Source organism: Bubalus bubalis, chromosome 4 (assembly GCF_019923935.1).
Source record: "Bubalus bubalis isolate 160015118507 breed Murrah chromosome 4, NDDB_SH_1, whole genome shotgun sequence".
Lineage (NCBI taxonomy): Eukaryota > Metazoa > Chordata > Mammalia > Artiodactyla > Bovidae > Bubalus > Bubalus bubalis.
Genome location: NC_059160.1, coordinates 160,873,773 through 160,896,393, shown reverse-complemented (window position 1 = coordinate 160,896,393; position 22,621 = coordinate 160,873,773). Strand labels below are relative to the sequence as shown.

At 35.7% G+C, this 22,621-nt stretch overlaps 1 protein-coding gene across 6 annotated transcripts in view; it reads right to left on the bottom strand.

The window, feature by feature from the left end:
* Nucleotides 1-22,621, bottom strand: part of SHLD2 (shieldin complex subunit 2) — a 110,852-nt gene that overhangs the window by 12,219 nt on the left and 76,012 nt on the right. For all 6 annotated transcript variants that reach the window (XM_006066621.4, XM_006066618.4, XM_006066620.4 and 3 more), the window contains 4 exons: nucleotides 20,563-20,670; nucleotides 8,006-8,200; nucleotides 7,543-7,677; nucleotides 701-907 (listed from right to left, as the gene is read on the bottom strand). In XM_006066621.4, the coding sequence (XP_006066683.4) occupies nucleotides 701-907; nucleotides 7,543-7,677; nucleotides 8,006-8,200; nucleotides 20,563-20,670 (645 nt within the window). The remainder of the gene's footprint in view (nucleotides 1-700; nucleotides 908-7,542; nucleotides 7,678-8,005; nucleotides 8,201-20,562; nucleotides 20,671-22,621) is intronic.

Here is a 22,621-nt window from a genome sequence, read left to right as displayed (position 1 = left end):
TAGCAATTTACCTAGTTATTTATTTTTGCTATTTTACTCTCTTCATTTCAAAGTGTATAGCATACTAAACCTAAAACATACTCCTTCTACTACTTCACTCAAAAGAAATTAATTATATTTTGCTCATGGAAATTGTGTGAGTATGTATATAAAATTCATCAGGCATCCTTCCATGTGGTATGCTTGAGAGAATGAAATTTATACACACACACACACACACATATTCAAGTTCAGGAAATATGTTATTACAATACCAGGTCTTAGTTGTGGTATGTGGGATCTAGTTCCCTGAGGAGGGATCAAACCCAGGCCCACTACATTGGAAGCATGGAGTCTTAGCCACTGAACCACCAGGAAATTCCTCAATGTTAATTTTTAACAATCATGTATAGATGATAGCTTAGTAACTTGAAAAAATATTTATCTCAACAGTGATTCTGATTAGAGTTGCTATCTATTTCTGGCTTATTAAATGATAAGCTACTTATAACTATGCAAAAAATATTTTTAAGTAACCCTTAATAATTACAAATTAATCTCAAAGGATTACAGGCAGAAAGTCAGGAAGAGGTTAGTAGCTGCTTCAGCTACTTACAGAGATCTCTATTTCACTTTTATATCAGTTATACATTTTTCCTACAAATGGCAGCTTCTTTGGTTATATTAAAACTAGCAATGTCTTTTATAAATAAGATCTTACCTGAACGCTTTTCATCTAGGTGTGTTGCTAAATCTGACATCTTCACAAAGGAGGGTGTGTTTTTTTGAAATTTTGCTTTAAATGTAATTGCCCTTCTATCATCATCAAACAGGCACTCACAGGATGACCATGGTGTTGTATGCAATTCTAGGTTCTCTAGGATGCAATTGCGCTGAACAAAAAGATACTTAAATTCCCAAATATAACCTTAAACAAAACAAAAACAAAAAGTTACCAAAAGGAAATTATCTAGGATCAAAACCAGATTAAACAGACTGACCTGATTAAATCAGTTAAATACAACTTTTATCACATTAAAGAATTTGGATATAAAGAGGCAAAATATGAATGTTGTGTTAAGGCAATAACAATGGTAGAGATAATTTTTACAAAATTTTTTCTAAAGATTACTTGGTCTCCTAAACAGTCATAATTTATCATAACCAACTGTTTATTCAGAATAGCAAACTCTCATTCTGATTATCTAAAGGAAAGATTTTTTTTTTAAATAATGACATAGAAATGGACACGTCTACCATAATCAATATTACTCAATGATTTTTCAATACCTTAGTTTTCTTATTTAGCTAATTTTTTTGGAACAACAACGAAACATTTAGATTCAGTTGCTCCTATTTTTAATTCTTTCAGTAATAATTCTGAACCACAGTAGCACAGACTTTCTTGCTCAACAATCAGACTGCGCTGTGCTGTGCTTAGTCACTCAGTCGTGTCCGACTCTTTGTGACCCCATGGACTGTAGCCCACCAGGCTCCTCTGTCCATGGGGATTCTCCACGCAAGAATACTGCAGTGGGTTGCCATGCACTTCTCCAGGAACAATCAGACTATATATTAATAAATTCAACTTTAAAATTATATTAAAACAAAAAAAGTTTCTTAGTACAAAGTCTTCTAATGACAAGTGTCTTTTTATTTTCCCACATACTTCAGTCTATAAATCTAAATCACACATCTCATCCACTTCCTCAGTCTCTCTGGACAGCTATTTTTTTGTGGGAAATTTTAAAACAAGTCAGTAAATCTGTACAGACAGAGCATCATTAGAAAGAGCTAAAGCATATATATTCCAAGTTGTTGTTTAAAACCAATCACTATTTTTTTTCTTGTCTTATTATAGAATATATACTTAGAAATCACAGGTAAGATAAGCAAAGAAATAAATGGCAGCTACAGTCAACACCTCAAAATAAATACAGTTAATATTTTAGTGTCCATGAAGTTGTTCTCAATTTGTTTGATTTTTGCTTACTATGTCAAATGTATATTTTATGTCATTAAGTATTATTCTGCATTATTTTAAAATACTACATAATATGTCATTGCACAGGTATACCAAAATCTTAAAAATTATTAGCACAATCCTCTCTTTGGGGACATGTTTCTTATTTTTCACTATTATAAATTTAGTACTATGGTAAAATATTTTTAGCTACATCTTTATGCATAGTCATGATAACTTCCTATTAAGTGTCATTATTAAGCCAAAGGTATCCCAAATTCAGGCTTTCATATGCACTGTCAATTGTCCTCAAGAAAGGTTGTTCCCCTGAAACTAATAAACAACCAGGTTGTTCCCTGGTGGCTCAGATGTTAAAGAATCTGCCTGCAATGTGGAAGACCTAGTTTCCATCTCTTGGTTGGGATCCCCTGGAAGCGGGCATGGCAACCCACTCCAGTATTCTTGCCTGGAGAATCTCAAGGACAGAGGAGCCTGGCGGGAGGTCCATGGGGTTGAAAGAGTTGGACAGGACTGAGCGACTAAGCACACACACGTCAATTATACTTCAATTAGAAAAAGAGAGAAAAAGGGTTGCCAGTTTATATCTTCTATAATCTACGAGAGTGGTTATTTCCCCATATCTTTTCTACTGATTTCTTAGGACAAAAATCAGTTATCATTATTATTTTGTCTGCCTTCCATTGCTAGTAAGAATAATTTTTTTCATACATTTATTGGCCACTTTAATCTCTTCTTTGAGGACCTGCCTGTTCACATCTATTGCTCATTTATTCTCACAAGGATTTGACTTTAGATTATGCTATTATTTTCTGACAAAATACAATTTTTTTTTCTGGTTTTTCACTTGCATTTTAAGTCTGCATATGGTGATTTTCATGTATGGCAGTTTTTGTTACAGCATTTTATTTAACCTACTAATCTCTGGGGTCCAAATAAGTTCACTTATATTTTCTCCTAGTACTTACTGTTCCTTTTAAAAGTATTTGAATTTGTAATACATCCAGAATTTATTCTGGCACAAATATGAAGCATAAGTTTAATTCTTATTTCTTCTCAAATTGTTAGATAGATATTTCAAATATATCTACCAATGTAAAAAAAATTTGCTTTAATTTTTAAATTATAAAATAAAATATACTTTTTATAAAATATTTAGACAGTAAAAGAAAAGTAATAGGCAAAGTAAGATTGTCTGTATTTCAGTAAAATGGATAATGGGTACTTTAGTTCATTGTGTTATTCTGTCTATATGTTTGAAGTTTCTTTATACTAAAAGGTTTAAAGAATAAATGCAAATTCCATACATGAAATTCAAACTAAAAATATAAAAAAATAAAAACCACATAATACTACCAGAGATGGCTAGCATTTTAGTACCTATATTTCCAGATTTTTTAAAGTGTATATACATACTTATATATCCACTTTTATTAAAATGGGATCCTATTATACATGAAGTTTTATAATCTACTTTTTTAAACTAAATATTATATCTATACATCTATCCAGGCTAGTGAACATACATATCTTAGATAGTGAATATATTGGTGTGTCCACCAGACCACAAATGACCCCCTTAACTATTCCCTCACCCACTGAAATAAGCTTACATACTCCAAGTCATACTTTTTTTTACCTTTTAGTACAGCATGAGGGACCTTAGTTCCCATGCCTCCTACAGTAGAAGTGCAGAGAGTCCTAACCACTGGACCGCCAGGGCATCCCCCAACTGGTACTTTTTGACCCTGTGCTACAGCCCACAGTTGACTGAATCAAATTCAAACTAGGCAATCAGATTCTCTTTACTGGGAATTTAGAAACAGGACTGGTTTCTTAAAAGGAAAAGTAAAACAGGAGCTACAGAGTAACAATGTGGTATCCATAATGTTGAGAAGCAGAGAAAGTCTAGAGAAAGTCTCTACTAAGAAAATAAAGCAAATCCATGGAGATGTTGCCTGGGCCCAGAAAGCTTTTCTGTTCCTAGTTCCAAGTCCCCCTGAAACCCATCACTCTTGCCCTATTTACTAGGAGATACTCCTGTATACTTCCAATATATCTATTCCCCCTAATCGTTTAAGTTAACCATGATGGAGTTCCAGTGTGAAATTCGAGCCTTCAGTGCCCAGGTTTAAATACAGTTTCTTAGTACCGCCAACGGACTGCACAACCTTCATGTGCAAGCATTTTTACCTTTGTGATTTTTTTCTTATCATTTGAAACAAGCTATTTCCTCCTCGAACTTGCGTCTTTATTCCTTAAAGACAGTGGGAATTTTAAATGGCTGCCTGATCTATATTTTATTCTTCAATCATTTATAAAGAAAGTATCTACTGGTGCAGGCAGTTGTGTGTGATGAGGACACAATGGTGAACAGGCTAATCAGGGTGCTTTTAGTCACAAACTTTACAACCTACCGAGAAAAGTAGTTAATTATCAAGCAAGCAAATCAGCTGGATCATCTGTCTGTGTTAGGTGGCACAAGGGCAATGCAAAGAGTGACATGATACAGAGTGATTTTGTATATTCATGTGTGAGGCCTCTCTGGGGAAATGAAATTGGACAGCCATCTGTGTGGGAGAGCTGGAGGAAGAAGCACTCTAGGCAGGGGAAATGCATAAATTCAAGATCCCAAAGCAGGAAAAAGTTTGGCTTGTTCAAGAAACAGAAAGGAGTCGAATGCGGGTTAAGCTAGTGAGTCTGAGGGACACTGAGCAGTACCAAGACAATTTGTGATACAATTCTATACTTCAATCATGAATTAAGGGTGTGAAGGAATACCAAACCTCCATGCAGATATAACTGTGATTTTCCATGAAGCATAATCACAAAGGTTGGGATCATTTGTATTATTCTGTGCTTAATTAGTAACGTCATGAGTGTACTTTATTGTAATGTTATATTTTTTTAAATATTAGACTTCTATTAGATTTCAGGAGAATATTGCATTCGAAAGGCACTTAGTTCTGAATAGCTTATTTTATGCATATCAAATTATTACCAAGAAGTGTAATTTATGTCCCTAGCCCACCCTCATTAGGACTTAACTGTAACCAGTGCTTGCTGCACGTCAGGCATACCAAATTCCTACTAGCAAAACATATTTCAAAAAAAATGGGAATTAATTTCTTATTATTTTTCTCCAAAACATCAACTCTTTTGTCTCTAGTATTCAGTAATTACTGCTTGACAATCACTTCTAATTATATCACCTAAATGTGAGTTTGTTACCCTCGGGAACAAGGAAAATGAGGGCCCAGTACAGACAGAATAATACAGAGAATGCCTCAAGAAATACTAGATGAATAGACAGAGTACTAACAATTTGTGAAAGGAGAATCACTTACTTAAATGATTCTTCAAAATTAGATCTTGAGGTATTAAGGCAGATATTAAAACTTGAAATATAAATAAATATGCTGAAGAAATGAACAAAGAAACTACACTTTAACTCATGGATTTATAAATTTTCAACATTAACCTAAATATCAAAGAATTATCTGGAGAAAATATACTTCCTTTTCTATTGACCAAATAACTACCAGCTTTTAAGGGATATTCATATTAAGCATGGAGCATGCCTTGCTGCAGCTCCACTATAATTGGAATGCCACCTTTGATCTACATTCTGCTCAGCATGCAGCAGACTCATGTTCCCGACCATGACACAGTGCTCAGTAATGATGGTTTGTGTATCACTGACACATGTTTTTCAGATTTCTCAACCAAACAAATATTTGCCACTGTTTGATCTTAACATGAAAGCCAAATTTCAGACTTATCTCAATTCCTAGTTATGGGCTATTAATGATTAAAAGAGGCAATGTGATAGATCCTATCTTTAGATAACTATTTTGAAATAGAAGTTTGCAAAGACACATTAACTCTTTCAGGTAAAAAAAGAATGGATCACATACCTAATCAACCTCTGAATTAATTTAACAGAGTAAAATAACTCAGAAGCCACTAATTAAACTGTCTCTGATTGTTATAACTAAAGGATCTAATATCAAAATGAAGATGTTACACTATGTTATTGAAACATCAATTCAGTTCAGTTCAGTCACTCAGTCGTGTCCAACTCTTTGTGACCCCATGGACTGCAGCACGCCAGGCCTCCCTGTCCATCATCAACTCCCAGAGTTGGTGAGAGTTTACTCAGACTCATTTCCATTGAGTCGGTGATGCCATCCAACCATCTCATCCTCTGTTGTCCCCTTCTCCTCCTGCCCAAAATCTTTCCCAGCATCAGGGTCTTTTCAAATGAGTCAGTTCTTCGCATTAGGTGGCCAAAGTATTGGAGCTTCAGCTTCAGCATCAGTCCTTCCAATGAATATTCAGGACTGATTTCCCTTAGGATGGACTAGTTGGATCTCCTTGCAGTCCAAGGGATTCTCAAGAGTCTTCTCCAGCACCACAGATCAAAAGCGTCAATTCTTTGGCTCTCAGCTTTCTTTATAGTCCAACTCTCACATCCATACATGACTCCTGGAAAAACCATAGCTTGGCTAGATGGACCTTTGTTGGCAAAGTAATGTCTCTGCTTTTTAATATGCTGTCTAGGTTGGTCATAATTTTTCTTCCAAGGAGCAAGCGTTTTTTAATTTCATGGCTGCAGTCACCATTTGCAGTGATTTTGGAGCCCCCCAAAATAAAGTCTGTCACTGTTTCCACTGTTTCCCCATCTATTTGCCATGAAGTAATGGTACTGGATGCCATGATCTTAGTTTTTTGAATGTTGAGTTTTAAGCCAACTTTCTCATTCTCCTCTTTCATTTTCACCAAGAGGCTCTTTTTAGTTCTTCTTCGATTTCTGCCATAAGGGTGGTGTCATCTGCATATCTGAGGTTACTGATATTTCTCCTGGCAATCTTGAGTCCAGCTTGTGTTTCATCCAGCCCAGCATTTCTCATGATGTACTCTGCATATAAGTTAAATAACCAGGGTGACAATATACAGCCTTGACGTACTCCTTTCCCTATTTGGAACCAGTCTGTTGTTCCAATTTCATTTAATACCTCATAAATGATTAACTGATGCTCTAAAGAAAAATGTAACCATGGGTCATACTTTAAACATGAACATGCTATGGATGTCTAATAGTCCACACTTTTAAAACAACTGGAATAAAAACCTGGAACATAGTAATTTATTAAACAGTAACACTGTGACTTGAAAGAGTTAATGCAACTCCTCTAACATCTGCCCTATAACCAGAGAGGAGTTTATTTATCAGAGTACCTTGGCTGAATAAAAATTGTAGAAGCATCTCCAGAATTAAATTTTTAAACAACATTATCCAAGGAAGGTAAGATCTTCAATCTTCACTAAAAAGGTAAAGTAGTATACCTGGGAATAAATGAAACCTTTTAATTTGCTACCATTAATTATAGAGGATTATAGATCGTTGAACTGTTTACAGGAGGTAAAAAATTGTAACAAGAAATCTACAAAAGAATATTCAATCATGCTCAATTATATTTCAAACGTTGTCTGATCTCCAGAGTCCCTTAATCTTAGGCTCATAAGCATTAATCATTTACTTATCTATAAATAGATTAAATGCTTTTTCGTGTATTTACCTTTTTTCCTTTGAAGTTGAGGGTACCAGGCTGCTCCAGGACCCCATAATACAAGCACATAATGTTGACCTTGGGTCTGTTCCACTGTTAACATTACTTTCCTTTGCTTCTGTCCTCTATAACTGTATAACGCCTCTGGAAAAGGAAAAGGATATTTAGTTGGTGTTACTCTACTGCATGTGATATCATACTTTACTGTCTAATGATAAATATCTACTGATAACCAAACAGTACACTAAGACAGTCCTGTGCTTAAGTTTCTTTTAATCAAAATACAGTTGATCTACAGTATCACATTAGTTTCAGGTATACAGCACAGCGATATATACACTCTTCTTCAGATTTTCTTCCCTTATATGTTATTATAAAACATTGAGTACAGTTCCCTGTGTAATACAGTAGGTCCTTGTTATGTCTTAATTTTTTTATAACCTAAAATTGATGAAGTACCCAAAATATTTACCTGTCAGTACAGTGATATCAACAACTCTTAGAATTGCATGGACTAGTATGTCTGGCTGAAGCTGCTCCAATTCTATAAATTCTATACTGCTCATTTTCTGAGGATGCCTCTGAGGAAGATCTCTAAGATAGGAATGTTTTGAAGATACATATGCCAGTAAGTCTTGAAGTACAACATTACTAATCATACTGGAATCTAGGAAAGAAAAAAAAGACCTTTTATACAAAAGAGGGAAATGTTATATTTTCTTGATAACACGGCATTTTCTTAGAACTGTATTTTATGTTGCAAAGTGTGATTAAGTGTCAAACATGATTTCATTTCTATAAAGCATGTAGCTTATCCTTGAACCAGGTTAGATGCCAAAACAAGCTTGATGTTTTTAACCAACGGAAATGAAATTATTTATCATCTGCAAAAAAAAAAACCAAAACTGCCCTGTTCCCTTACTTCTCTATTTCATTAACAGTATCATTTTTCTACCAATTAACCTAGACCAATATTTTAGTTTTTTTTTAATTGGGGTATAGTTGCTTGACAATGTTGTGTTAGTTTCTGCTATACAACAAAATGAATCAGCTATATATAGATATGCATCAATTATTTTTTTGACTCCTCCATTACCCTGTTGTATCCAACCAGCGCCCTAATCCCTGAAATCTGATTTGATCACATCTTCCCCAACTATCCCAACCACCGCTATTCTTCCTCAAGACTGTTAGCATTTCTCATCTGAAATACTCCTAACACTCCTCTAACTGGCCCTCCAAGAACATGTTTTATTCTTTCTCACTTTTAAGCCTCTGCCCTCACCATATTCACTGGCTAAAATGCTGTCATTCTCCTCTCTAACCACCCATCTGAATACTACACAGAAAAACAACCATTTGAGACTCCCAGTGCTAGGGATACAAAGACATGATCCCAAGGCTGAAGAAATGATCAGCCTAGAGGTTGACAACCAGCACTGGGCTTAGGATATAAGCAACACATGTAAGCATTCCTAAGAACGCACCTAAAGACCTGCCCAGAGAAGGCAATGGCACCCCACTCCAGTACTCTTGCCTGGAAAATCCCATGGATGGAGGAGCCTGGAAGGCTGCAGTCCATGGGGTCGCTGAGGGTCGGACACGACTGAGCGACTTCACTTTCACTTTTCACTTTCATGCATTGGAGAAGGAAATGGCAACCCACTCCAGTGTTCTTGCCTGGAGAATCCCAGGGACGGGGGAGCCTGGTGGGCTGCCGTCTCTGGGGTGGCACCGAGTCGGACACGACTGAAGCGACTTAGTAGCAGTAGTAGTAGTAAAGACCTGCCCAGGGAAGTCGAAGAGGCTTGCTTTATTGAGGAAATATTTGAGCAATGCTTTGGGAAAATGCCTAAGAAAAGGTTTCTAGGTAGTAACTGGGAAGAATATGTTTCCAGGTAAAGAGAAAGGGTTAGTAATCCTTTACGTATCTCAGATGCTTTTGGTATTCTGATAAAGCATATGGACCCATTATCAGAATAATATTTTTGTAACAACTTTATTGGAATATAATTCACATACATAAAGTTCACCCTTTTTCTTTCTTTTCTGGCCACACGGTGTGGCTTGTGAGATCTTAGTTCACCATTCAGGGAATGAACCTCAGCAGTGAAAGTGCAGATTCCTAACCACTGGACCACCAGGGAATTCCCAAGTTCACCCTTTTAAAGTATACATTTCAGTGTTTTTGCTTTTTGTACTTCACAAAGTTGTGTGGCTATAGCCATTATCTAATTTTACAACATTTTTATTACAGAGTAATATCTTAAAATTCATTAAATGAAATAGGATAACCAATTATATGGAAATACAGTAATCAAAATATTTTTAAAACTGAGGATAACTTATGTGCCTCATTAAAACATTAAATAATAAGATATAGCAGAGTATGCAGCAACTACTATAACTTCAAAGTATGCCAAAGTATCATGTGGATAAATAATATTCAAGTTACCTCCAACAACTATAATGTGATATGAAAATATATGTGCTTTCCATTGGCAATCAAGTCACAAGTATTGAAAATATTACTGTGGATCCTCACCTTATTCATAATGGAAGGAAATGTTAATTTTCAGTAGGCAATTAGTGAAAATAAAGATGTAATATTATGGTTAACAGAGATGGGGGGCCGTGAGGGGGAATTAATGAAGGCAGTCAAAAGGTATAAAGCTTCAGTTGTAAGATAAATAAGTACTAGGGATGTCATGCACAACATGATAAATATATTAACACTGCTCTATGTTACATGTGAAAATTATTAAGAGAGTGAATCCTAAGAGTTCTCATCACAGGAAAAATATTTTCTTCTCTTTCTTTAATTTTATTATCTTTTATCATCTCATTCATATGCGATGGTATTCACTTAACTTATTGTCATAATCATTTCATGATATATATAACTCAAATCATTATGTATTATGCTGTGTACCTTAAATTTACACAGTGCTGTATGTCAATTATATCTCATAAAACTGGCAGGAAAAAAAAAGGGATGTAGTATCTTCCCGTGCAAGTTTATGAATGCTTTAATGCAGAAGAATCAATTTTCACAGACAAAAGTAGGAAGAACGTTTTAGGAAGCTAATGACCATCCAGCAGATGATGAGAGCTGGAAACCAGGCAAGACTGCATGAAGGAGAAAAGGGTGACAGACTTGTGAACTAGTTCAGAGGCAGAATCTAAAACAATCAGATGTGGAGGGTAAAGAAAAGATTGCAGAAGACAAGATTTCTAGTATAGCTGAGTGGATGGATAAAAACAAATGTTCTAAAGTTTCCAGAACCTGATATGAAATCTATTCTAATTAAGGTTACTTAATTCATAAATGAATTTTATAAAACAATGGTGATATCATAACAAAGATAATGAACATAAAAGAAAAGAACAGATATCATGAAAGATGAATGAGAAAGAGAGGAAGAGTGAAGATAAGACCAATTACATTATAGCAAAACCCAACTCCCAATATCTCCTTCTACAGCTCCAGTTTATTCACCAGGTGTTCTGATTCCTCTTTCACAATATTTCCAGCACATTTGGAATCAGAAGAGCTGGGTTCAACTCTGACTTTGTCAATAATGACTCTTCTGAACTTGTACATAACTTTTCTGGGCTTTATTCTTTATCTGCAATAAGAGCTTTGGAGGGAGGGGAAGCTCCCTAACATCAAATTATTTACTAATTCTTGCTTCATAAAAATTTCTGCAGAAACATTTGATTACTTAGATTCAAAATAAAATAGTCTACTTCATGGAAACACTGTGTTAAAACTTTTATTTATATATTTAATTTAGTAATATTTAAGATAAATTTATATCCTGTCACATTATCAGGACTAAATTTGTAAAATTTATAACACCTTACTATAATGAGAAAAGAACAAAAGTTCTATATGTATGTTGATCAGAAGTAAACTCTCATGAGTTGTAACAACTTGCAAAAATAAAAACCAAAATTGACTTCTTCTTTCAGAAGAAAAACAACTACAATATTTTCAAAGTATCAACTGTTAACTATTTTCAAAATAGTTATCTAGTCATACAAAAAAGGCTTAGAACATACTTTATTTAGCTACTAACTTGTGTAACCTGTGAAAAACAAGGCAATATAAATTCCTATGTAAGTAGAAAAACAAATTTGAAATAACCTCTAAAAGCTATTTAACTAGCTCAATATTTTTCACATTATTCTGCAAAAACCTGAAGCTACCCAGAGTTTCCATGGCATATTCTCCATCCAGAATTGGATCCTTAGATCTTCATGAAATTACTGAACTAGAGCAATCTTACTTGAATCCAGTTCAGTCTTAAAACGAGATCTACAGCATCTGTCTCAAATCCCTTGAAAAATACTTACATTCCATATTATTTTCATTATTTTAAAACATTCTTTACCCTTCCATTGTAGTAACAACTATAAAACATGTGTAATAACATCTCTAAAAGCCATTTGACTCCTTGGAAATGTGCTTTCCAAGATGTAGCAACTTCAAATGTTCATAATAAAACATTAAACTTAAATCATTTAAAGAAATCCCTAAATTAAAAAAAAAAAAAATCCTAGGCTGCTTTTGACCACTTACTCTTTTACCTATCAGAATAATTTATCAAATTTCATGAAAATCTTACTGGGATTTTGATTGGATTTTTACTGAATTACAGATCAACTTGGGGAGAACTGAAATCTTCACAATGTTAAATCTTTCAATCAGTGAACAAAATATGTTTAGTCTTTTAATTTTTCATTGTTTCATTTAACAACAAAATTGTTAAATTCACATGATAATATTGTAAATGGTGCCTTGTCTTTACTTGTTACTAGTTGTTAGTCACTCCATTCTAGAAATGCAATTGACTTTTGTATATTAACCTTTTACATGGCCACCTTGCTAAACTTTCCCATTATTTCTTATAATCTGCTTGTAGTTTTAAGAGGGGAAGGATTCTTTGTAAGTCTATAAATAATAATCATAATAATCCATCATGTTATCCACAAACAAGAAACTAATACTGTCTAAATATTAATGTTAGTAACTAAACTATAAATCTTACTCAAATTTTACCAATTTTCCCACTAATATTCTTCTTCTGTGTGGCATCCTATCCAGGATTCTACATTACATTTAGTTCTTATTTCTCTTTACCCTCCTTTAGTCTGCAGTAGATATCAGTCTTGTCATTCATGACCTTGACACTTCTGAAGAGTATTGATCAGTTACTTTGTAGAATGTGTCTCCATTTGGGTTTCTCCAATGTTTACTCATGACTGAAATGAGGTTATGCATTCTTGGCAGGAATATCACAAAAATTATGCTGTGTCCCTGTCAATGCAACAAAGCAAGGAATTCGTAAAATCCTTAATACTGAGAATACTTGCCTTGATCACCCAGTTAAGCTGATGTCAGCCAAGTTTCTTCATTATAAAGTTATTTTTTCCCTTGTATGTTGATAACTACCTTGGGGAGATACTTTGCATACATATGCAATGCTACAGCTCCCCCAAACTTCCACCTACTAATTTTAGCATCTATTAGTGCTTCCTTGTTTGCAGTATTTATTACTGAAGTAGTTACCTAATGGTAATTCTCTGTTTTCTTCTTTCTTCTCACATTTATTCATTGGAATTCCAATTTATCCAATGGAATTGTGAAAAAGAGCTCTCTCATTTATTTACTTGCTTACTTATTTTATAAGTTAGTTAAATATTTATATCAGTATGAATCCATACATATCTTATTCTGAGGGCTATAATCCAACACTATCTTTTCTTTTTTTCTTAAATTGTTCCAGTTAGGAATAGGCTTTGTTCCAATAGGAATTGTTCCAATAGGCTGTCCTTCAAGTTGGCTTTTGTGTTCTTCCAAAACAACCCTTTTCTGACACCATGAAAGTTCCAGGCTCTTCTTGGATTTTCTTCGCCCCAGGCCTGTAGTCAACCACTTCTAGCAGAGCTGATTCCTTTTACAGACCAAGATACGGGCACTAGGTGGGATCATTACTACTGAGGTGTCCCTGCTGCTGTGTCCTCTCAGCAGACAGAACCAGGAAATTTATGTACTGAGCATAACAGCCCACCCATGCACTTACACCTATATTTCTGTATTCCTGTATCTATTTGCTTATACATATATATAGAAGACCATGAGCTTATACTAATCTCTCTGACTCTAATCCAAAAGGTTCCCTTTAATCTTCCCCCTTTTTTATATATAATTTCTTTCTGTAACAATGAAAAACCCAATTCTCATTATCTATTACATATTTATTTACTTGTTCAATTCTAGTACATATACAAAGCTGTTGCTAACCCATTCCTCCTTGAGAAATACTTTTACTAACTAGATTACAGCACTTATGTACAGCTTTTTTTCCCCTTGGCCGTACAGAATCCAGTCAATACACCATTTTCCACAGTTTCTTAGGTTTGTTCTTTTGTCCCCACTACCCTTCTGCATAGTTACTTTATTCATTTTTAATTCTGTGAGGTTCATTTGTCAGTGTTTCCATTCCATTTTGGATTCCCACTCCATCACATTCTAATTGGTAATTGTTTATTTTGGGGGGTATATGAAACATTAACGATGGTTCTACAAGATAAGAGACACACAAAAAGACATACTCAAAGAAGTGTCACTCCTTCTTCATCAGTGTTACCCTATTTCCATTCCCTTTCTTTCTACCTCTCTCCCAACCCTTCCCTGTAGGTAACCAATCTTGTTATTTCTGGTTTATCCTTCCTGCATTAAAAAAATATATATCCATTTATGTATTTATTTGTTTTTGGTTGCACTAGGTCTTCGTTGCTGTGTGCAGGCCTTCTCTAGCTGCAGTGCAGGAGCTTCTCACTGCGGTGACTTCTCTTGTGGAGCATGGGCTCTAGGGCACTCGGGCTTCAGCAGTTGCAGCACATGGGCTCAGTAGTTCAGGCTCCCAGGCTCTAGGGCGTAGGCTGAATAGTGTAGCACCAAGTTCAGCTGCTCTGGGGCACGTGGGATCTTCTCAGACTAGGGATCAAACTGGTGTTGCCTGTATTATAAGGTGGATTCTTAACCATTGGGCCACCAAGGGGAAGCCCCTTCCTGTACTTCTGCCACACAAATGTCAGTTATACATATATTTTCTTATTCCTCCCTTCTTTCTTAGATGAAGAACAGCATACTACATATGCTTTTGGGGGCTTCTGTTTTCCACACAACAGTGTGTCTTAGAAATCACTTAATATCAGTCCATAGACTCTTTTCATTTTCTTTTTACATCTGCACAGTATTCCACTATGTGACTGTACTACAATTTAATCAACTGTTCTATATATGAGTGTTTCTATTTTTTCAGTGCCTTGCAGTTACAAACAATACTGCAATGAATAATTTTTTTGTTCTGATGTATAGATATTTTCATATTGTTGTAATTCTATCTTCAGGATAGATTCTCAAAAATAAGCTTGCTGGGCTGAAAGCTGAGCACATATATAATCCTGTTGCTGCTGCTGCTGCTGCTAAGTCGCTGCAGTCGTGTCCGACTCTGTGCAACCCCATAGACGGCAGCCCATCAGGCTCCCCTGTCCCTGGGATTCTCCAGGCAAGAATACTGGAGTGGGTTGCCATTTCCTTCTCCAAAGCATGAAAGTGAACAGTGAAAGTGAAGTCACTCAGTCGTGCCCGACTCTTAGCGACCCCATGGACTACAGCCTACCAGGCTCCTCCATCCATGGGATTTTTAGGTATTGCCAAATAGCCCTCCACAAGGGTTGTAGCAATTTACATTCCCACCAGCAAGGTTAGGTGAGCCTGTTTCCCCACAGACTCACCAACAGAATGTGTTGTCCTATTTTTTAATTTTTGCCACTTTGATAAGTGAATAATGACACCTCTGTGTAGTTTTAACTTGAATTTCTCATGTCTCCTTTCCATTTTCCCATCAGGTCCCTTGTTGCTTAATTTTTAAGAGTTTTCCATATACTAGAACACTAGAATTTTGTCTCAGAGAAGGCAATGGCACCCCACTCCAGTACTCTTGCCTGGAAAATCCCATGGATGGAGTATGATTGGATAGTGTAGCACACTGAATAGTGTGCTCCACTATGGATAGTCCATGGAGTCCATGGATAGACTCCATGGATAGTCCATGGAGTCACAAAGAGTTGGACATTAATGAGTGACTTTCACTTTTTCACCAAGAGGTTTGGGCTAGTGTATGCATACTCGTGAAGGGATTCTGGGAGGCAGGCAGAGCCCAGACTTGAAAACGTCCACATCATCATCCTTTAGGTTCCGGTGTTCAGGTGGTTCACCACTTCAGGCTCATCTTTATTTCTGAAACAGAACTGGGAATCTTTACAACTGATATTTTATTTTTGCTGTTGTTAACTTCTCTTGTCTGATAACCGTCATTTGTTTTTTGCCTTAAAGGTTATTAATTACTCAGGTCTGTTCAAAGACAAGCATTATGGCCAGGCTTAGATCGCAAAATGGCTTAGGCCAAAAATGGCCTCTCTTATGTCAAGAAAATCATGCCTGATACTGATACTCTTTCTCCAGGGACCCCATACCCTACTTGGTTACAAAGTGGATACAATCTTATCTTTTTCTATGTGGCTACCAAGCTACCTTAGCACAGCTTATTTAAAAGCTCACCTTTGCCTCAGTGGTTTCAGATACCATCTTTGTAACACACTAGATTACACCCATGTGCCTAATTCTTGTCTCCCTACTCTCTGCCACTGATCTGGTTGCCTATTCACACACCAGTGTCACACTGCTTTAATTACTGGGGCTTTAGCGTATGTTTTAATGCTCAATAAGCCTAGTTGCTCATGCTTTTCTTTTTCACTGTTTTCCTAGCTATTCCTGCATGTTTGCTCTTCCATGTGCATGTTAGTATCAAGTTACATATAGCAGCATGTTAGTATCATGTTGGCATTTTTATTGAGAGTGCACTGAATTTATAAATAATCTTAAGAACTGGTATCATTTAATGTTGAATTATTTAATCCAGTAATAGGGAATGTTGTCTTTCCACTTATTCATGTCTTCACTTCTTTCCAGTGTATTTAAAATTTTTATTCATATAGTTTTTGTACATTTCTTGTTTAATTTATTCTGAAACATCTTCCTTATTACTATTGTAAATTAGTATTTTCCTACCATTATGCCCTCTGTTTGGTGTTTGAGTATATGAAGGCTACTGATTTTTTTAACAGTAATTTTTGTATTATTCTTTACCCATTCAAATGCCTTTTCTTTTCTGATTGCATTGGTGAATAACTCTAGTATAATGGTGAACTAAAAGAGCCTCTTGATGGGGCTGAAAGAGGAGAGTGTAAAAGCTGGCTTGAAACTCAACATTCAAAAAACTAAGATCATGGCAGCCGGTCCCATCACTTCATGGCAAATAGATGGGGAAAAAGTGGGAACAGTGACAGGTTTTATTTTCCTGGGCTCCAAAATTACTGCAGATGGTGACTATAGCCATGAAATGAAAAGACACTTGCTCCTTGAAAGGAAAGCTATGACAGACCTAGACATTGTATTACAAATCAGAGGCATCACTTTGCGGACAAAGGTCCATACAGTCAAAGCTATGGTTTTTCCAGTAGTTATATACGAATATAAGAGTTGGACCATAAAGAAGGCTGAGTGCTGAAGAACTGATGCTTTCGAACTGTGGTGTTGGAGAAGACTCTTGAGAGTCCCTTGGACAGCAAGGAGATAAAACCAGTCAACCTTAAAGGAAATCACCCCTGAATATATATTGGAAGGACTGATGCTAAAGCTAAAGCTCCAATACCCTTGCCACCTGATGTGAAGAGCCAACAAATTGGAAAAGACCCTGATGCTAGGAAAGATTGAAGGCAAAAAGAGAAGAGGGTGGCAGAGGATGAGATGGTTAGATGGCATCACTGACCCAGTGGAAATGAATTTGAACAAACTTTGGGAGACAGTGAAAGACAGAGAAGGCTGGCATGTTGTAGTTCATGGGGTCACAAAGAGTCAGGCATGACTTAGTGACTGAACAACAGCAAATGGAAAGGAACAGCAGAGACAAGGGATATTCTTATTTTGTTCTTGACTTTGTGGAAATGCCTCTAGTGCTTCTACATTAAATAAGATCAGGCATCAGGGCTAAGTATATCTATATTATTGATATAATATCAACTATATTATAATTGTAGCACTATACTGATACTGTACTTATTGATAGGAGAAAGTATCCCCCAATTTTGATTTCTTGGAATGCTTTTTATAATAAATGGATGTTGAACCATTGTCAAAGGGTTTCTCAACATCTATGGAGATAGTCATATAAATTCTCAGATGTATTAATATGATATATTAATATGAAATATTCATGGATCTGAACAAGTCTTCCATTTCTAGAATAAATCTCATCTGGTCATTATTTCCCTAATGTAGAGTTAGATTTTGTCTACTGAAATCCTTTTTAGACTTTTTACATCAATAATCATGTATAATACTGGTCTGTATTTTTATTTGTAATGTCTTTATTTGGTTTAGGTGCTAAGTGTTATATTTGCTTTATAAAAGGAATTGGGAATGCTCTCCTTCAATACTCTGGACTAATTTATACAGCATTGGAATTATCTGTATAATTTGAAGGTTTGGTAGAATTTCCTGTGAAACTATTTTCAGACCTGGCCCTCTTTTGAATGGTAGTTGTTTAGTAATTTTCTCTATTTCTTCTATAGAAACTGGTGAGTTTAAACTTTCTTTCTCTAATGGGATCAATTTTGGCTATCTGTATTTCCCTAAAAAATTTACATACATTCATTCTTTTTCAGACACTTTTCTCATATATGTTATCAAAGAATATTGAGTATAGCTTCCTGCACTGTATAGTAGGTTCTTGCTGGTTGTCTATCTCATATATAGTAGCCTGTGTATATTAACCCCAAGCACACCTGATTTGCCCTTCTCCCTAAATTTCCCATATTGAGTACAGCTTCCTGCGCTGTACAGCAGGTTCTTGCTGGTTGTCTATCTCATATATAGTAGCCTGTGTATGTTAACCCCAAGCACACCTGATTTGCCCTTCTCCCTAAATTTCCCCTTTGGTAACCATGTTTGTTTTCAATATCTGTAAGTCTGTTTCACTTTTGCAAATTAGTTCATTTGTAAATTTTTTAAAACTTAAAGATTCCACATATGAGTGATACCATATAGTTGTCTTTCTCTATCCGATTTACTTCCCTCAGTACAATAATCTCGGTCTATCCATGTGGCTGCAAATGGCATACTTTCATTCATTTTTATGGATGTAATATTCCATTGTACACATGTACCACATGTTCTTATCCATTCCTCTTATCAGTGGACATTGTCTTGGCTATTACAGATAGTGCTGCAAGAAACACTGAGGTGCATGTCTCCCTTTTTTCTTGATCAAATTAACTAGCTGGTTCATCTATTTTTTTGGAAACAAGATTTTATTATTAAAATTATTTATCATTTTAAAATTCCCATTCTTATTAATTACTGCTTTTACCTTTACTATTTCATTCCTTGTTTCTTTGCTTTACTTTGTTGTTCTTTTGCTAGGTATCAGACTTTAGAATTTAATTCATGTATTTTTATTCTTTTATTATTATTGATAAAAAAGAATTTAGCTAATAAATTTTTCTTTGATAATTTTCCTTAAATGCATCCCAGATATTCTGACATGTAGTGTTTTCATTATTATATTTTTAATTCTATAATATCAGTTTGCATTTCCTTTTTCACTCAAAATTTGTTTAGTAGGTATAAAATTTCCAGATATAGGACCTGCTGCTGCTGTTGTTCATAAATTCTAGTTTTTGGACTTCCCTGGTGGCTCAATGGTAAAGAATCCACCTGCTAATATAGGAGACACAGGTTCGATCCCTGGTTTAGGAGGATCCCATATGCCGCAGAGCAATGAAGCCTGTGCTCCCGAGCCCAGGAACCGCAACTACTGAGCCCATGACTGGATCCTGTGTGCCCTGGAGCTTGTGCTCTGCAGCAAGAGAAGCCGCTGCGATGAGCAGCCTGCACACAACTAGAAAAAAGCCCGTATGCAGCAACAAAGACCCAGACAGTCAATAAATACATGACATTATAAAAAATTAAAAAGAAATAAATTTGAATTTTATAGCATTTGATCAGTATGCTTGTAATAATTCCACTTTATAGAAATTACTAACATTTTCTTTGTGACCTAATAGGATCAATTTTCCTGACTGTACTGTGCACACATGACAAAAATGCATATTTCTATCATTAGAATGTAGAATTCAATCTATACCCACAAGATACACCTTATTCATAAGATCTATAGTGCTCACTATATTGCTTAGATCTTTTATTTCTTAGTCATATTCTGTCTATTAGATCTGTCTTGTGCCATTAGAGAAATGCAAGTTAATACCACAATGAGATATCACTGCACAGTGATCAGAATGGCTAAAATTTTTAAATAGGACAATACCAAATGCTGACAAGGATGCAGAGAAACTACAAGATACATTGCTGGTAGGAAGCTTAAGTGGCACAGCCGCTCTGAAAAACAGTTCGGCAATTTCTTATAAAACTAAACATGTATTTGTCATACAACCTCCTCTTTTCATTACCTCAAGAATTCCAGAGGCTCAGAAATGCCATGGAAGAACTTCACAGGTCCATGGAATCACTTGGGATGATATGCAAAATTTTATACCTCCCTACTTAAGTCTGTTTTTCTTAAGAAACGGCACATAGCTTCTCAAAGAGGTCTATGACTCCCTAAAAGGTCAAGAATCACGACGATATTGACTCTAAGAAAAAGAAAACAAATCATGAACCCCAATATTTCTTTAAATATGATTTATACTGTACAAGTTGATTTTTATAAACTCTGTTTTCATTCTTACTGAAAATAAACCAATACCTTTCAGCTAACCATTTAGAAAACATTTTGTAACATTGCCATTTTAACGCTACTTTTTCTCAATATGTGTATGTATATACTTTGAATACTAAGAAATTATTATATTTAAATTTAAAATGTGTCTTACATTCTTCGGGCTGGACAGATGAATAACTCCCAAGATTTAATAACTGACTGGTAAATGTTGATTGCAGGACTGTCTCACCAACCCAATGATCCTCACGGATAGTGACATCTAGAAAGGGGGAAAAAAGTTCTGATTATGCTAAAAATTCCCTCACACTGGGATTAATGTACTCATCATAGTAAAATACCATGCATGCCTCTCACATGCCAGGTAACTGAAGTCCAAATAGGGTAAATGATCTCCCTAAAGGCACAAAATGATAAAATAGCAAATTTGATCTCTGAAACTAAGAATGTCTGTATGTAGGTAAAATAACAAAATTGCTTCTGTATATTCAAATAATATCAATATGGAAGCTTTGCTCCATAGAGAAAATTTTAATGGTTTTGTTCACTTAAGGCAAAGATATAATATATATTTCTGATAAATTAAATCATTTAGGGTCAGGAAGCAAAGCAGGGTTCCAAAGCAGTAGTTCCTAGAAGAGTAAAACATATTTAGTATGCATTTATTTCCTCTGCTATAAGCCATATATAAATATAATATAAGGCATTCTTAAAGAACTTTGATTATTTTTCCCTAAACTGAATGATAATTATCTTCTATAGATGTTAAAAATGAAACACTCTGAAGGTAAGGAACACTTCCCAGGAAAAATAGAGCTGCATGATCTAAGATGGAAAGAGAAGAAACAGTTAGTGGAACTAAACATACCAACTGGGAGAAACAATTCTAGGTAGAACAAAAATTAAGTTAAAGACAGAGACAGATCCATCCCAGGCAGGACATCATCAGTGTATATAAAATGTTAGAGGCATGAAGATATACTAATGGCAGCAAAATAATCAAAGAAAACAAGGATGCAGAATTTCCAAGTAATTACTTCCAAATTTATATCCCAGATCCTCTCCTCAGCTTCACACCCATTTACCCATTTATCCACAACTGCCTAATTGACATTCCTGACTGGATATCCTATTAGCTCCCCAAACTCAGCCTTGCTCGAATCTGCTTTTCTTCTTGTATGCCCCACCTCATTTGTCGGCACGATGCTGCTAGCCAGGTCAACTGAAACATGGCATCATCCTGAACTTCTGCCTCTCCTTTCCCATCTTTGTCTCCAACCCAACTGTTGACTCCACCTCTTGAATCTGCCCACAGCCCTGCCACCGCTACTGTTTTGCATCAAACATTCTTCTCTCTCCAAGCAGGTACCCTTCCTATCTCCAGTCCATGTCCCATGATGCTAATGAATGACTTATCAAGAACATTAATGTGATCTACTGACTTGATTAAAAAAAACTCTCAGTGGCTCCCCATGGCCTGGCCAGGAACAACTAACACAGCATTCATGGCTTTTCAAGATCTGACATTCAGGATGCCTGCTCTTCAGAAAGGAACAAACAAGAAATTTCAAGGAGAACTTTCAGAAAACCATATTGTAAAACCTATGTTCAGACTGGTAAAATGTTAAACACTGGTGACAGGATGGAGGGGAGTTAGAATTCAGCCCTTGCCCCCCCCTTTCTTGCTCCATTCACTGATACAGTTTTCTATTTGTTCTTTATACACTGGTTTCCCAGTTAAGTCCCAGGTCTTCTCTTTTAACTCTAGTCACTAGTCTCCTTAGAGACTATATAGACCATATTTAGAGCATCTTTTCACTCTATTGCTAAAGTATAGTAGAAAAATATCCATTGCGGAACAGAATGTGATCTGGAGTCCATGTGTTACACAGAATTGTTCACTTTTGGGTGGATATCAGTAGGTAGTATGAGATAGCCAATAGAGATATAATCATCTGCAACCAGATGCTATTAGTTAAAGTGGGATTTCACTCATACATTTCTCTGTAAATGTAATCTCACTACCTAACTAGGAAAACGTCAGTCCTTCCAATGAACACCCAGGACTGAGCTCATTTAGGACAGACTGGTTGGACCTCCTTGCAGTCCAAGGGACTCTCAAGAGTCTGAACCTCTTGCTCTTCTACATCCATGGATTCAGCCAACCAGGAGCGGAGGAGCGCTGCAGTGTTCACTGCTGAGAAGCACACACA